This window comes from Ranitomeya variabilis, chromosome 3, assembly GCF_051348905.1.
Source record: "Ranitomeya variabilis isolate aRanVar5 chromosome 3, aRanVar5.hap1, whole genome shotgun sequence".
In the NCBI taxonomy this organism is placed as follows: domain Eukaryota; kingdom Metazoa; phylum Chordata; class Amphibia; order Anura; family Dendrobatidae; genus Ranitomeya; species Ranitomeya variabilis.
The window spans coordinates 518,296,719-518,313,305 of NC_135234.1; the positions used below are offsets into that span (position 1 = coordinate 518,296,719).

The following is a 16,587-nucleotide window of genomic DNA, read 5'->3' on the forward strand; positions in this document are numbered from 1 at the left end:
CATGGCTTCCAATGGCAATGGGTCACTAGTGTTTATTGATGATGTGACTGAAGACAGAAGCAGCCATCTGAATTGTGATCTGTACAGGACTATACTTGCTACTCAGATTCAACCAAATGCAAATAGGTTAGTTGGATGGAGCATTTCAGTACAGATCAGGGTTGGACTGGGACAAAAAAGCAGCCCTGGCACAAAATAATTCACCAGCCCACATACAAAGATTGTCCTCACCCAAATTGTAGAACATTGACAGGTTGTGCTGACTTTTGCTTTACTTTATTACACCAATCAAATGTGTTAATCAATCACTTTAAATATGTAAGCTGCTGTGGCCATAGGGTGAATAGACATCTCTAGTAGGCTAAAATACAGCACCGATCAGACAAACTAATGGGCAGAATATAGTAAATACTGGTATTCCCTATTAACCAGTTGAGGAGTTACTCTGTGATCCCTCAAGGAAATGTATGAGTAAGGCTGAATTCACACATGTGTGTAACAATCTGAGTACATACCGTTAGTCACAGAGTGGCCATGGGTTTTCTGACCTGAAGCTTACAACCTCATATTTACATATGAGTTTGTCAATTTCGGGTCAATATGCCTGCTGTCAGTCCCTGAATGACGGTTTGTGACACACAAATGTGTGAATTCAGCCTTAATTGAATAAACTGTCACTATTCTTCGTGTGTATCTACAATCTGGAAGTGTCCTATTACCTCTCACATTATCAGGCTGTGAAAGAGCACATCTCATTGAGAAGGGGAATAGTAATGCCCAGTTGTCAGTTAGTTCTAGACTAAACCATTTAAGTGCCACATATTGATTTTAACCATTGAGTGGCAGCTGAAATTTTCAAGCTTTCATGCCATTCAATAAATGGCTTTGCACAGCAGCTGTAGCTCCATAGGTGAAATCAGTTAGTTGTAATAGAAAAGTCTTCATGTAGGCCAGTCCTTTCAGGAGACATAACAGAGGAATCTGTCCACAGAGTAGATGCTCCAGAATTGTTATCTCAGAATCCACACAAGTGAACGCCCTTAAGGGCCAATTTAGAGCCACTGGAAAGTGACAAACAAGTGTTTCTGTAAAACGTTAATTCCTTATTATCAGTTAATGTACACAGACCAGCAATCTCCTGATAACGAGCAAAACTCTTGTTCATTGAGTGATCAGATCTCTTATGCCAGCATAAAAATAAACAGAGAGATGGTGAGGGAACACTTAGCTAATTTAAATTAATTTAAATCTCCTGGCCCAGACGAATTACAGCCTAGATTACTGAAAGAGTTAGCAGAGGAAGATGCAGAACCACTAGCCAGGATCTTTGAAAATTCCTTGAGAACAGGAGAAGTCCCAAAAGATTGGATAAGGGCAAACATTGTCCCTATTTTCAAAAAAGGAAAGTAGATGGAGACAGAAAAATACAAGCCAGTGAGCCATACTTCTATTCCAGGAAAGATCTTTGAATACATTATTAAACAGAATAATTAATAAATAAGGACACCGCGCTAACTAGTTAGCGCGGTGTCCTTATTTATTAATTATTCTCTTTGGTCACTTGACAGAGTCAGCACAGTAGCTGTCTAGGCACCTGCAGCTTTCTAGTTTTATCCTTCTGGGAGCGCCGGTGTGTTTTTATTTCTTTGTTGTTTTACATTATTAAACAGTATGTATGCATGTAATTCGATAAGAATACGGGAATTAACCAAAGTCAGCATGGGTTTGTGGAAAACAAGTCATGCCAGAATAATCTAATTTCCTTCTATGATGGAATCACTGACTGGTTGGATCACGGAAATGCGGTAGATATAATATATCTCGACTTCAGCAAAGTATTTGATAAAGTATCTCATACTATCCTTATTGAAAAAATGAATAAGTATGGGATTTACAAGGCTACGGTTATGTGGAATCAAATCTGGCTCAGTGATCGTACTCAAAGAGTGGTGATAAAAGGTTGCACATCCAATTGGAAGAATGTTTCATGTGGGGTACCACACGGCTCTGTCCTGGCCCCAGGATTGTTCAATAATTTTATAAATGTACTAGATAAAAGAACTGAAGGTAAACTAATCAAATTTAAAGACGAGGCAAATGAAGGATAGATAACACTAGAAAAGACAGAGAAGGACCTAGATAAGATTGGAGAATGGGCAGTGACTAATAGAATTATATTTAACAGGGAGACATGCAAGATTTTACATCTAAGTAAAAAAAAACTTACATCTACATAACGCGAATTTTAGAACTAAGCAACAGCCTGTGTGAAAAAGATGAGTATACTAATAGATCACAGACTGCACGAGTCAACAGTGTGATGCAGCAGCAAAAAAGGCAAACACAGTTCTGTGATGTAATAATAGAAGCATAGAGTCTATATCACATGAATTAATTATCCCCCTCTATTGTTCATTGGTCAGACCTCATCTGGAATACTGTGTGAAATTCTGGCCACTATATATATATATATATATATATATATATATATATATATATATATATATAGCTAAATAAAGCAAGTTTAGAGAAGAGCTATCAGGATGGTGAGTGGACTGCAAACTATGTCCTATGAGGAACGGTTAAAGGATCTGGAATGTTTAGCTGCAAAAAAGGAGTCCAAAAGGAGACTTAATAGCGGTCTACAACTATCTGAAGAGATGTTACAGTGTAAAGGGATCATCACTATTCTCATTTGCGCATGGAAACATGAGATGCAATGGAATGAAACGGAAAGGGAGAAGATACAGATTAGATATTTGAAAAATACTTGTCAGTCAGGGTGATCAACGAGAGGAACTGGCTGCAATAAAAGGTGGTAAGGTCTCCTTCAATGGGTGTCTTCAAACAGAGGCTGGACAGACATCTGTCTGAGATGATTTAGTGAACTCTGCATTGAGCAAGGAGTTGGACGAAATGATCAAGGAGGTCCCCTCCAACCATAACAATGTATGCAATGTGATGACAAATTCCCTTTAAATAGTTTAGTAGGTGAAAACATGCTAACAGATTCCCTTTACAGTGGGGAAAAAGTATTTAGTCAGCCACTAATTGTGCAAGTTCTCCCACTTAAAAAGTTGAGAGAGGCCTGTAATTGACATCATAGGTAGACCACAACTATTGAGAGTCAAAATGAGAAAACAAATCCAGAAAATTATCTTGTCTGATTTGGCAAGATTTATTTTGCTAATTATGGTGGAAAATAAGTATTTGGTCACCTAAAAACATGCAAGATTTCTGGCTCTCACAGACCTGTAACTTCTTCTTTAAGAGGCTCCTCTGTCCTCCACTCATTACCTGTAGTAGTTACCTGTTATAACTTGTTATCAGTATAAAAGACACCTGTCCACAACCTCAAACAGTCACACTACAAACACCACTATGGTGAAGACCAAATAGATGTCAAAGGACACCAGAAACAAATTTGTAGCTCTGTATCCGGCTGGGAAGACTGAATCTGCAATAGGCAAGCAGCTTGGTGTGATGAAATCAACTGTGGGAGCAATAATAAGAAAATGGAAGACATACAAGATAACTAATAATCTCCCTCGATCTGGGGCTCCACACAAGATCTAACCCTGTGGGGTCAAAATGATCACAAGAACTATGAGCAAAAATCCCAGAACCACATGGGGGACCTAGAGAATGACCTGCATAGAGCAGGGACCACCGTAACAAAGGCTACCATCAGTAACACAATACGCCGCCAGGGACTCAGATCCTGCAGTGGAAGACATGTTCCCCTGCTTAAGCCAGTACATGTCCGGACCCGTCTGAAGTTTGTTAGAGAGCATTTGGATTATCCAGAAGAGTATTGGGAGAATGTCATATGGTCTATGATGATGATGTTTGGTAGAAACAAAACTCATCGTGTTTGGAGGAGACAAAATGCTGAGTTGCATCCAAAGAACACCATACCTACTGTGAAGAATGGGGGTGGCAGCGTCATGCTTTTGGGCTGTTTCTTTGCAAAGGGACCAGGACGACTGATCATTGTACATGAAAGAATGAATGGGGCCATGAATCGTGAGATTTTTTAATGCAAACCTTCTTCCATCAGCAAGGGCATTGAAGATGAAACATGGATGAGTCTTTCAGCATCATAAGCATCATAATGATCCCAAGCACACCGGCAGGGCAACAAAGGAGTGGCTTTGTAAGAAGCATATGAAGGCCCTGGAGTGGCCTAGCTCGTCTCCAGATCTCAACCCCATAGAAAACCTTTGGAGGGAGTTGAAAGTCTGTGTAGCCCAGCGACAGGCCCAAAACATCACTGCTCTAGAGGAGATCTGCATGGAGGAATGGGCCAACATACCACCAACAATGTGTGCCAACCTTGTGAAGACTTACAGAAAATGTTTGACCTCTGTCATTGCCAAAGGATATATAACAAAATATTGAGATGAACCTTTGTTAATGACCAAATACTTATTTTCCACCATAATTTGCAAAAATAAATCCTGCCAAATCAGACAAGGTGTTTTTCTGGATTTGTTTTCTCATTTTGACTCTCATAATTGTGGTCTACCTATGATGTTAATTACAGGCCTCTCTCATCTTTTTAAGTGGGAGAACTTGCACAATTAGTGGCTGACTAAATACTTTTTTTCCCCACTGTAAGTCAGATTTTGAATTACATTCTATAAAGTTGAAGGCACTAAATTTTTGGAGAGATTTTTTTGTCACACCAAATTTCCATCTATAGAATTCAGCATTCACATGAACAACTTGGCTACCAGGAGACTAGGCAAAACATGACCACAAAAAAAACCCGTAAAATATGTCATCAGAATTCTATTTCACAAGGTAAATCTTCTCAAATTGCCAGCAGAATAGATGAAATATTACACCGAGCCGCCTCTGCAGGATGTAAACAATCTATTTGTAGCACAGCATAATGAGTACAAGTACGCACTTCCTCTGCAATGGATATAGAAGAACTTCCTGCAGCTCACTCTGCAATCTCCCATTCAGGAAACAGGTTCCTCTAGGTAGTCCTTTTTGATAGTTACCTTTTCATATCCCAGGAAATCAAAGTACAGAACAGTTTACATTTTCTTCAATTTCCTTTAATTGTGAGTGTATTCAGTGGAAAATCCGCACTGAAAACAAAATGAACATTTTTAAGATCATCTCTAGAGACTACTATTTCATAAGACTTGGTTTTACTTATTAGTATAAAAACAGCATAATTTTCATAACAACAATGCTGGTAATTGGTTTTTGTTAATTTAATATAAGATCATTCATCTATAATTCATTTTAAGGTTTTCTATGCTCTCCACAAGTTTATACTTTACAGGGTTCCCACAAATATCAGACAAATCTTTACCATGGTTTGCTCCAAGCTTTCTAGTTCTTAAAGATCACCTGTCACCTGTTTGAACATGTTAAACTGGCAACACCAGAGATTAGTTATTGCAGAGCTAAAAAAAACCCATGTTTTATATTTTAATTTCTTATCGCAGTTGAGGAGATGTTAGCTTGTAAAATTAAGATTCTAATTTATGATAAGACCAAGGTAGAAAAAATGCCCCCCTAGAAAATGTCCGAACAGGATTACTCAGTGTGGTACATGTAATGACACATTGTGCAGCTCTCCTCCATTATATCACTTTGAAGATTAGAAAAGAGCAATGTTTCATTACAATATCCTCTTTCAGCTTTGCTCTCATGACTGTCAGTGTGGGGGGAAGGAAAATTACAGAACACCAGTGTGTCATTACTCCTACTTATTTGTGTATGAGACAAAAGCTGCAAAAAGGTGTTTGTAATGACACTCAGATACTACATAGTAGATGCCAGCAGTGAGATCATGGAGGATCAGGGCTGTGTGTCATTACGTTTCACAAGAAAAAACATGTTCTGACCTCATCTAGGGGTGTGTCCTTTTTCCCCTTCATAACACCTCCTTCTTATGATTGGTCAACATCATGCAGTGCAGAAAAAAAAAAAAAGAACATGCCTTCTTGGGAACCTTGAATCTCTGCTAATACCCCCTCGGTTTTGGCATAAATTAGAACCTACCTTTATAACTTAATGTCTCCGCAACAGGAATGAGTTATTAGAAAAAAAAAGTTTTAATTAGCTCTGCAGCCACTATTCCATGATGTGGTCAGTTTATCATGCTAAAACTGATCAAAGGTCCTATTTAAATTAGCACTCGAGTTTTTTTATTTAATTCTATCACAAGTCCACGTATATACTGTGCAATTCAGCCAGAAATACCTAATGTAGTGGTTCCATTCTATCTGAAAGTTCATGGCACTCTACTCTTCATTAGGTCATGTAAACACACAGGGACCCCCTGGGAATTACACAGCTCTTTGTCCTCTGAAGGGGGTCACAATCACCATAACCAGTCCCCAGAAGATCCTGTATGATGCAATTCCTTTGACTGTACCAATTAAGTTCCCAATTGGGAAAGGGAGTGGGGTGAAGGGACAAGCACGCCACATCTTTATTGCCCAAAATCTGAGTGAATGACCAGAATAAAAGGTTAGTTTAACAATCAAAATGATGTAGGACTAACTGGTATGCCAACCATAAGATCCAGCCCAGTGACCTGCAAACAAGGTTCCATGGTGGAAGGATTTCACTCTGCACTGACTGGCATTACTGGAATAGTTCACGACGTTAGCCCCTATGTGTAGTGCAATGTCTAATATTCCAAGAATCCGAATATTATTTTTTCAGGAAAAAAAAAGGCTTTTATTTTATCATTAAAAATGGCTGTATTTTATCTCTTCTATCATTTGGCCTGACAAAAGTCAAAGGCGAAATTATGAAACAAACGTTACATTTTTTTTTTAAAGAAATCTGATTCTACTGCCACAGATTGTTCAAATATAATGGTCTTGGTTGGAAGCTGCACTGAGCAAGCACCCAGATCCACTAGTGGTGCATGGGATTCCTCTGCAAGGCTGTAGGGTGGTGCCTGTCACTATAGTTCTGTGGATATGAAGGATATTCCCTGCACTTACATTTATTATTATTAGGATTTTTTTCCTTAAACTGTGGGACCCCCAAAAGAGGATAATGGCTATATCTTGCAGTTGACAACATTGAGGTAGACTAAACCAGTGTGATAAGAATACATCTAAGTGACATTTAACAGAGGGAGAAATGAAACAGAACATGAATGGTTGACCCTACATGACTATTTATGTAAACGGGGTCTGTCATTTGAAAATTGCTATTAATCTTCAGATATGGGGTTAACCTACAGGTTAAAAGTGTTCTGAAACTGCATTGGCTGTGACACTATGACTGAAAGTCAGAGGCTGCTGGGAAGAATAAAGTTAATTTCCTCCCCTCTGCAGGCTTTCAGTGCGGCGGCCATACAGTATAAGAACGCTATAAATCTGCAGATTAACCCCATATCTAAAATTTAATAGCGTTTTTTCCACAGGTTCCCTTTACGACCTATGCCGTATAGGCACTTTAATTTTTTTCCCCACTTTACCAGTACACTATAGGGTAAAACCAATGGTGACTTTCAAAAGTACAACTCGTCCAGCAAAAAAAGATCTCTAACATGGCCATATTGACAGAAAAATAAAAAAAGCTATGGCTCTGGGAAGAAGAGGAGAAAAAAACGAAAATACAAAAGTGAAAAAACCCAAGGTGGTAAAGGGGTTATACAGTCTAGCATGTCTGACTAAGACCCTCTATTCTACTGCTTCAGAAAAATGTTAAAACCCTTTTAACTCACAAAATAGTCTCCAGGTTCCTCCTTCCTCTCCCTTTTTTGAAGTCCTCACCCAGCAACTACATGTCTAAATAGCCTAGAATAAAACACATTCAGTTTTCCAACAACTATATCAGGCTAAAACTCCTGATGGAATTTCATGACCTTAGTTGGCACAAACCTAATTTTCTGCGGGGCAGTACATATCTGAGCAATCGACAATTCAGACATGCTTGCTCCATTAATTGAAGTTATGTTGACTTTGATGTAGTTTACTTTCCAGAAATAAAGAAAAATTATATTATAGGACACCACTGAGTTTTCAGGGAAGATACATCTTGTGACACAAGTCACTTCTCACAGCCAAGCCATGAGTCATAATAGTCAAGGATTCCAAAATCAGACGCCAGGAGGGTATGTCATAAACATAAGGAAGAGACAAAAGCATGACCAGGTAACGTTCCAAGGTCAGAATACCAGGAGGATAACAGATCAGAGAAGAAGGGGTTATACAGACCATTGGTCAGAACGAAGTCCAAGGTCAGACAACAAAAGATCAAGCAGGGTAAAAAATAACCTACAGCTCTCCCTGAATAAACCAAACTGGTCTTCATATCCCGAAGATTTGTCCGGGAGGGATATCACAGGTTCGTGAGACAAACTGTACATCAGAGGATACGGACATTACATTCACTATCGGTAGTGGGGGGCTATGGGGACGTCATCAATTTATTTATCTGACTCTGCCATGGATATTGCGATGACTCCAGACTCTGACAATCCTTAGCCAGATCCTGAGTCATCTGCATCAAATTTGCCACCTGGTCACAACGCGTGTGAACAGGATCCATACTGGCAAAAAAGAAAAATGTATTGGCCAGATGTAATGTTATGCTAGTCACTTCTCACAGCCAAACCGTGAGTCAGAATAGTCAAGGAGTCCAAGGTCAGAAGCCAGGAGTGTACTTCATAAACAGAAGGAAGAGATAAAAGCGCAGTTAGGTAACGTTCCGAGGCCAGAATACCAGGAGGATAACAGATCACAGCAGAATGGGTTAAATAGACGTATGGTCAGAACGAAGTCGAAGGTCAGGCAACAAAAGATCAAGCATACAGAACTCAAGGCACAGGAAGCACAAGCCTCACTAGCTGAATGTATTTCTGGCAGAGCTCAGTTAAGTAGCATGGCAATCACCTGGGATAATGAACACTTGGAGACAGCTGACACCTCCCATTCTCAGATTGGATAGTCGAGCTGTCAATCACCACACTGACAGCTCAGCACGCCCCTGTACCAGATAGGATGGCTGAGCTACCAAAGTACGGACAGCTTCAGCACGCCCCTCTACCAGATTGGAAGGCCGAGCTGTCAATAACTGCATCCCAGACACACGGAGGGGTGGAACCATTGACATATCTAAAGCCAGTAATCCAAAATGTAGAGAAAACCAGTGTTGGCACATTTAGTCAGTATAAGAAATATTCAACCAGCTTCAAATCTCCATCATATTGGAGTAAGGATATAGAAGGTCTCTACATATGATTACCGCACAGCACACGTACAGTGGGTAAATAAGTATTTGATACACTGCAGATTTTTCACGTTTTCTCCCCTACACAGAATGGAGAGGTCTGTAATTTATATCGTGGTTAACTTCAACTACGAGAGACAGAATCTCGAAATAAAAACAAAAAAATCACATTTTATGATTTCTACATAATTAATTTGCATTTTCTTGCATGAAATAGGTATTTGATACAATAGAATTTAAAGGGGTTGTTCACTACTACAACAACCCCTTTTTGATTCAAATGTTTGGCCCCCCATAAAAAAATAAAGGTGACCAGCGATTTCTCATTTTTACAACAAAATTTACAAAACCATTTTTTTAAGGGACCACTTCACATTTGAAGTCAGTTTGAGGGATCTGTATGGCTGAAAATACCCAAAAGTGACACCATTCTAATAACTGCACCCCTCAAGGTGCTCAACACCACATTCAAGAAATGTATTAACCCTTTAGGTGTTTCACAGCTGCAGAAGCAACATGGAAGGAAAAAATGAACTTTTAACTTTTTAGTCACAAAAATGATCTTTTAGCAACAATTTTTTTATTTTCTCAAGGGCAAAGGAGAAAGTGGATAGCGAAAGTTGTTGTCCAATTTGTCCCAAATATGCTGATACCTCATATATGGGGGGGAACCACTGTTTGGGCGCATGGCAAGGCTCAGAAGGGAAGGAGCGCCATTTTATTTTTTGAATGCAAAATTGGCTCTAATCTTTAGCGGGCACCATGTCGCGTTTGGAGAGCCCCTGTGTTAGGGATCGAGTTCCCGCCTCTGCACAGGGGGAATCTCGGGCCATCTCCGCTGCAGTCTCCCATTCTTCTCCTGCCGCAGTGGAGCCTGCTCAGCGGAGACGTCGGTCCCAGCGTCTCGCTCAGTCTGACTCTGTACAAAGGGTTACTGCTGCTTTTCCTGCTTCTGCCATTGAAGTCAGTGCTGGGCAGCGGCGAGCAGACGCTTCTGGGACTAAGTCCTGCTTTTCTCGTTCTGAGCATGCCCAGAGTAAGATCACTCTGGAGATCGAGGGTCACATGATCAGATACTGCAGCTGAGGCCATTGGTCCTTCAGGAAGGTACTGTAGGTGCTCACGCTCTGTGGCAACCTCTCATTGGTCCCTCTAGGAAGGTCCTGTACATGCTACAACTATTTTAGGCTCGCATGGCCGCTCGGCCATGCGCTAGTATTGTTCTTTGTTATGTGCTTTGCGGAATTTAGCATACAAGATCAAAGGAAAGGTTCTCATGACATTTTTAATTTGCCACCATACAACCTAGTCTCCTGCTTACTTATTCTTACTTTGCTGCTAGTATGCAGTGATACCTATTGCACATGCGTTATATATCCCATACACAGTGGCATGTAAAAGTTTAAGCACCCCTGGTCAAAACTACTGTTATTGTGGACAGTTAAGCAAGTTGAAGTGAAATGATCTCTAAAAGGTGACACATTTCCTTTGCATTTTACACACAAAAGAAATATATATATATTTTCATCTTTTACATTTTAAAAATTACAAAACAGAAAATGGGCCAAAGCAAAAGTTTGGGTACCCTGCATGGTTAGTACCTAGTAGCACCCCCTTTTGCTTGTATCATAGCTTGTAAATGCTGCAGTTCCTGTTTGAGGGATTTTCATCCATTCTTCCATGGAAAATTATTTTAGTTCTTTGAGATTCCTGGGTAGTCTTGCAAGCACTGCTACTTTGAGATCTAGACACAGATTTTCAAACATTTTCAGATCAGGGGACTGTGAGGGTCATTATAAAACCTTTTGAGGTTGCCGTTTGTGGATTTTGACGTGTGTTTTAGGATCATTATCCATTTGTAGAAGCCATCCTCTCTTCAGCGTCCGCTTTTTCTTTTTTTTTACAGATGGTGCTATGTTTGCATCCAGAATTTGTTGAAATTTCATTGAAGCCTTTCTTCTTTCTACCCATGAAATGTTACCTGTGACATACGCTGCAATAGAACCCCAAAGCATGATTGTTCCACCCCAATGCTTTAATGGTTAGCAATATGTTTTCTTCCTGAAATTATGTGTCATTTTTTTGTCCACACACACCTCTGATCATTGAGGCCAAATAATTATATTTTAACCTCATTGGTCCACAGGACTTGTTTCCAAAATGCATCAGGCTTGATTAGATGTTCTTTTGCATACTTTTGAAGCTTAATGTTATTTTGAGAACGCAGGAGACGTTTTCTTCTAATGATTTTTCCATAAAGGTCATATTTGTGCAGGTGTCTATGAACAGTAGAAGAATGTACCACAACTCCAGAGTCTGCTAAATCTTTCTGAATGTCTTTTTCAGTTAAGCGTGGGCTCTGATTTGCCTCTAGAAATCCTAGGAGCAGGTCACACTGAACTTTTGTTTGGCTTCCAGACCTTATCTTAACCTCCTCTGTTCCTGTTCACTGTCATTAATTATATTTCAAACTGAGGAAAGAGCATCTTGAACACGCTTTAAAGCTTAGAAGAACCAATGGCTGCTGTTTTTTGCCACAAGGTTAGTTAAAGGAGGCTTGGTTTTTATAAAGCAACACATGGCCTTTCCTAACAATGATGGTGAAGAAGCCATAATCCTTACGAATTATCTTTGACCAATATTTCAGACCTTATCTGAGCACACAAATCTCCAAGGGTGCCCAAACTTTTGAATCAGCCCATTTTCCTTTTTGTAATTTTTAAAAATTTTAAAAAATACTTTTTTATGCCTAAAATACAAAGGAAATGTGTCATCTTTAACTATAGGCCTGTTAGAGATCATTTAATCTTCAACTTGTTTAACCGTTCACAATAACAGTAATTTTTACCATGGGTACCCAAACTTTTATATGCCTCTCTATATCTACTTGACTTAATGTGCAGTGAAATAGGCCCAGAATGGGATATGTTAAAAACAAACTCAGTCATACTCTCCTACTGGCCTCACCTGCATCCAGTACAAGCTGCTCCATAATCTGCACCGACATAGGAAGCAGTGATGTCACCAGTTTACTGGTCTCTGGATCACTGAGACCTGTGATTGGTTGCAGCGGTCAAGTGACTTAAGCAGGGTGTCATTGGATGTTTGATGTCTAGCTTTTCATAGTCACCTGACTTCTGCAGCCAATCGTGGGTCGCAGCAGTCCGATGACTGGTTGATCTGTGACGTGAACAAATCCTGTGTCTGCGCAGACCATGGAGCAGCCTGTGCTAATTCCTGGTGGGTGCCTGGGCAAAGTAATAGAGATTTTGCTTTGACCCCTTTTACATGATCTAATTTTCTGACATTTTAAGATTCACCAATATATAACATGTTGTTTATTTTTTGTTTCCTTTTGGAGGAGGAGGGAAGGGGATTTTGTTTCAATGTAGTAAATGGATTTTGTAAGTCTCATACAGGTGGTTACTGGGAAAACTGTGGAAAAAACACTTATACAGTCTAAGAAAAATCTGTCTATAAATCTTTTTTTGTGAAAAAGAAATGCAACCAAAAATGTGGAGTTTTCACAGAAAAGCTTATGAAAGTAGCAGTAAGGAGGGTCTCAAACACAGATGTTAGGTGATTTGTGGGTGTAGATTAGTGACCCTTCGGTGATGGTTGAGTACACAGTAGTAAAAAAAAAAAAGAACTGTATACTCTATCCTATCTATTCTGCCACTGGTTTTACATTCCAATGTACAATTACTGTATATCACTATTATTATGCAGCATTTCCGAGATTATTCGAGACACGGAACTCTACATTGTAAGGCTAAGTTCACACGAGTGTGTAAAAAAATTGAAGGACTTTCACCTAGAAAAAAAACTATTTTTCATATGTATTGTCATCTGTGTGCAATGTGTACAGCATTGTTTTTTTATATATCAGCAATTAATACAAGTTACAAGGCCAAAAAGCAATTTTCCTATGTTAATAATTGTAATGTATCCATAAATATCGGAAGTCGTGTGGTTGATCCTGTGAGATCCTTTGTTTTTTGCACCCATAGTCTCGAATAGTCAAGTCTGGAAGAAACTAGCGCATGCTGCGTTTTTTTTTTGTTATTTTGGTATGTGCAAAACAAAAACAACCCTGTCATCTGAACAGCCCAGTGAAATAACATTGATTCATTTGTTGTCCTTTTTTTTTTTCCATGGGCAGCACTGGGGCCAAAAATACAGTAATGTGAAGGAAGCCTAATAAAACGTTAAATGTAATCTGTCAGCAGTTTTTTTTAATGTAATCTGAAAGCAGCAGGTGATAGAGGCTGAAACAGAAAATTCGGCGATGCTACTCTTATCAAGCTCCGTGGTTTTATTTCCTTGCAATGATTCCTTCAGCACCAAAGAGCTTATCATTGCTGGGACATAGCAGGTGTGCCTCCTTGTCTGACTTCGCCCCCTTCTTTGATAAGCAGCTCACTAGCTATGGACATTATATATACAGAGCCTGGTGTGGGCGGGGCTAGCTTTCTCAGCTCTGCATCATTGCTAAATCAAAAATTTCTGATTGTGTCAGACAGGCTGCATCTAGTAATCTAAGTGATACATCATTGAAATCGGGGTCTCTGCCTCTACATCATATTTCTCTCAGATGAGGTAGAAAAAAAAACTTGCTGACAGATTCCCTTTAAGTCCACCTCCGTTTCTTACCTCCTGTTTTGCATATGTGTCCAAGTATCCCATATACCAAGCCTTTTATGAACCTAAAAGCTACGGATAAATAATTCTAAAGGCTTGTCCCAGATAAAAGCGGGTAGTGGAATGATTACATGTTCACAGTTCAAAAATAACATTATTTGTTATTAGACAATTCCACATAGGTGTCTTGGTTTAATGTTGACATCTTGTAAAAGCCAGAGAACAGCTATTTTGATTTATTTCTGCTATGCAAATATAATAAATGATGTTTTTTCATACGCTGTTGTTTTTTTCTGCTCTGGGGGAATACCGTATATACTCGAGTATAAGCCGAGATTTTCAGCCCAAATTTTTGGGCTGAAAGTGCCCCTCTCGGCTTATACTCGAGTCACGGTCGGTGGGTGAGGGGGAGAGAGGTCTGAGGCATACTTACCTGCTTCCGGGGCTCCTGGCGCTGTCCCTGCAGTCCCACGGTCTCCGGGTGCCGCAGCTCTTCCCCTGTTCAGCGGTCACGTGGGAAATTAATATGGACTCCACTCCCATAGGGGCGGAGCCGCATATTCATTTCTCTAATGAGCGGTAACGGTGACCGCTGATAGAGGAAGAGGCTGCGGCACCGAAGACCAGCTGTCCGGGGGAAGGAGCGGGACGCCGGGAGCAGGTAAGTATTACATATTCACCTGTCCGCGTTCCACACGCCGGGCGCCGCTCCATCTTCCCGGCGTCTCTCCGCACTGACTGTGCAGGTCAGAGGGCGCGATGACGCATATAGTGTGCGCGCCGCCCTCTGCCTGATCAGTCAGTGCAGAGAGACGCCGGGACGGGACGCTGAGGAGCTGCAAGCAAGAGAGGTGAGTATGTCATTTTTTTTTTATTGCAGCAGCAGCAATGGCACAGCTTTCTATGGTACATCTATGGGGCAATAATGAACGGTGCAGAGCACTATATGGCACAGCTATGGGGCAATAATGAATGGTGCAGAGCACTATATGGCACAGCTATGGGGCCATAATGAACGGTATGGAGCATCTATTTTTATTTTTGAAATTCACCGGTAGCTGCTGCATTTTCCACCCTAGGCTTACACTCGAGTCAATAAGTTTTCCCAGTTTTTTGTGGCAAAATTAGGGGGGTCGGCTTATACTCGGGTCAGCTTATACTCGAGTATATACGGTAAGCTATTTGGTTTGCTTTGCAGTAGGGAATATTTCTGCAGACTATGCTGCTAGGATAGGAAGAATGTTAAGATTTCTATAACTAGCATTCACCAGTAGTGCCTGGCAGAAGGTCTTCTTGATGCAGTATGTCTTACCTGATAACCTGAAGCACAGCATACGGTTTCTGGTTACTTGCCTTATAAAAAGCAAATATTACCTATGCATACAGTATTTGATACACCACAATTTTGCAAGTTTTCCCACCTGAAATGAAAGGAGAGGTCTGAAAATTTTATCTTAAGTACACTTCATCTGTGAGAGACAGAATTTAAAAAAATCCACAAAATCACATTGTATGATTTTTAGATAATTAAATCGCATTTTATTGCATGCAACAAATATTTGATCACCTACCAACCAGCAAGAATTCTGGCTCTCGGACTTGTTAGTTTATCTTTGAGAAGCCCTCCTACTCTGCACTCGTTACCTGTATTAATTGCACCTGTTTGACTTGTTACATGTATGAAAGACACCTGTCCACACACTCAATCAATCACACTCCAACCTCTCCACCATGGCCAAGACAAAAGACCTGCTGAATGACCTGAAGAGAGCTGGGACCACAGTCTCAAACGTTACCATTAGCAACACGCTACGATGTAATGGATTACACCAGAATATGTCCTGACCTGTTTGCAGTTTGCCAGTGACCATCTGGATGAGGCGGCATGGGAGAAGATTGTAATCAGATTTGACCAAAATAGAACTTTTTGGTATTGACTCCACTCGCCGTGTTTAGAGGAGGAATAAGGATAAGTACAACCCAAGAACACTGTCTCAACTACAAGCTATGATACAAGCAAAAGGGGGTGCTACTAGGTACTAACCATGCAGGGTACCCAAACTTTTGCTTTGGCCCATTTTCTGTTTTGTAATTTTTAAAATGTAAAAGAAGAAAAAATATATATATTTATTTTGTGTGAAATGCAAAGGAAATGTGTCACCTTTTAGAGATCATTTCACTTCAACTTGCTTAACTGTCCACAATAACAGTAGTTTTGACCAGGGGTGCTTAAACTTTTACATGCCACTGTGTATGGGATATATAATGCATGTGCAATAGGTATCACTGCATACTAGCAGCAAAGTAAGAATAAGTAAGCAGGAGACTAAGTTGTATGGTGGCAAATTAAAAATGTCATGAGAACCTTTCCTTTGATCTTGTATGCTAAATTCCGCTCATAACAATTAGATGTCAAACTTGGACTCTAGGGATTCTTGCTGTGATATATAAGGGAGGGAGACCACTTGTAAATGCCGCCACCTTGTGTGCAGAAAATGTCTGACCAGAGAGAATGTAATTCAAACAGGAAACCTGTGAAAGAACCTTAGATGTGAGAGGATCACAAGCTAGCTTGGATAGAATAGGTTATGTCACAGATCGGTAGGATAGGTCATCATTAGAAGACTGGCAGGCGCACTACAAATAGGTCATCAACATGTAAGTCACAGACATCTTCAACCCCTTAACGACCAGGGGTATTTTTGGTTTTGCATTTTCATTAGC

General features: G+C 40.1%; 1 protein-coding gene across 12 annotated transcripts in view; it reads right to left on the minus strand.

Annotated features, from left to right (window-relative positions):
- The window catches only part of MCF2L (MCF.2 cell line derived transforming sequence like), a 376,751-nt gene that overhangs the window by 226,738 nt on the left and 133,426 nt on the right, over window positions 1–16,587 (minus strand). Inside the window, exons 2-3 of one of the 12 annotated variants that reach the window (XM_077296988.1) lie at window positions 15,176–15,284; window positions 5,013–5,102 (exon numbers count right to left, since the gene is read on the minus strand). The exons of 7 other annotated variants lie outside the window; for them this stretch is intronic. Coding sequence is in view for 1 of the 5 variants with exons in the window: in XM_077296984.1 (XP_077153099.1) it covers window positions 15,176–15,197 (22 nt within the window). In the remaining 4 variants the exon portion in view is untranslated. Of the gene's footprint in view, window positions 1–5,012; window positions 5,103–7,871; window positions 7,961–12,189; window positions 12,222–15,175; window positions 15,285–16,587 lie in introns of those variants that run through there. 4 more of the 12 variants (XM_077296987.1, XM_077296990.1, XM_077296984.1 and 1 more) reach the window with 4 other exon arrangements.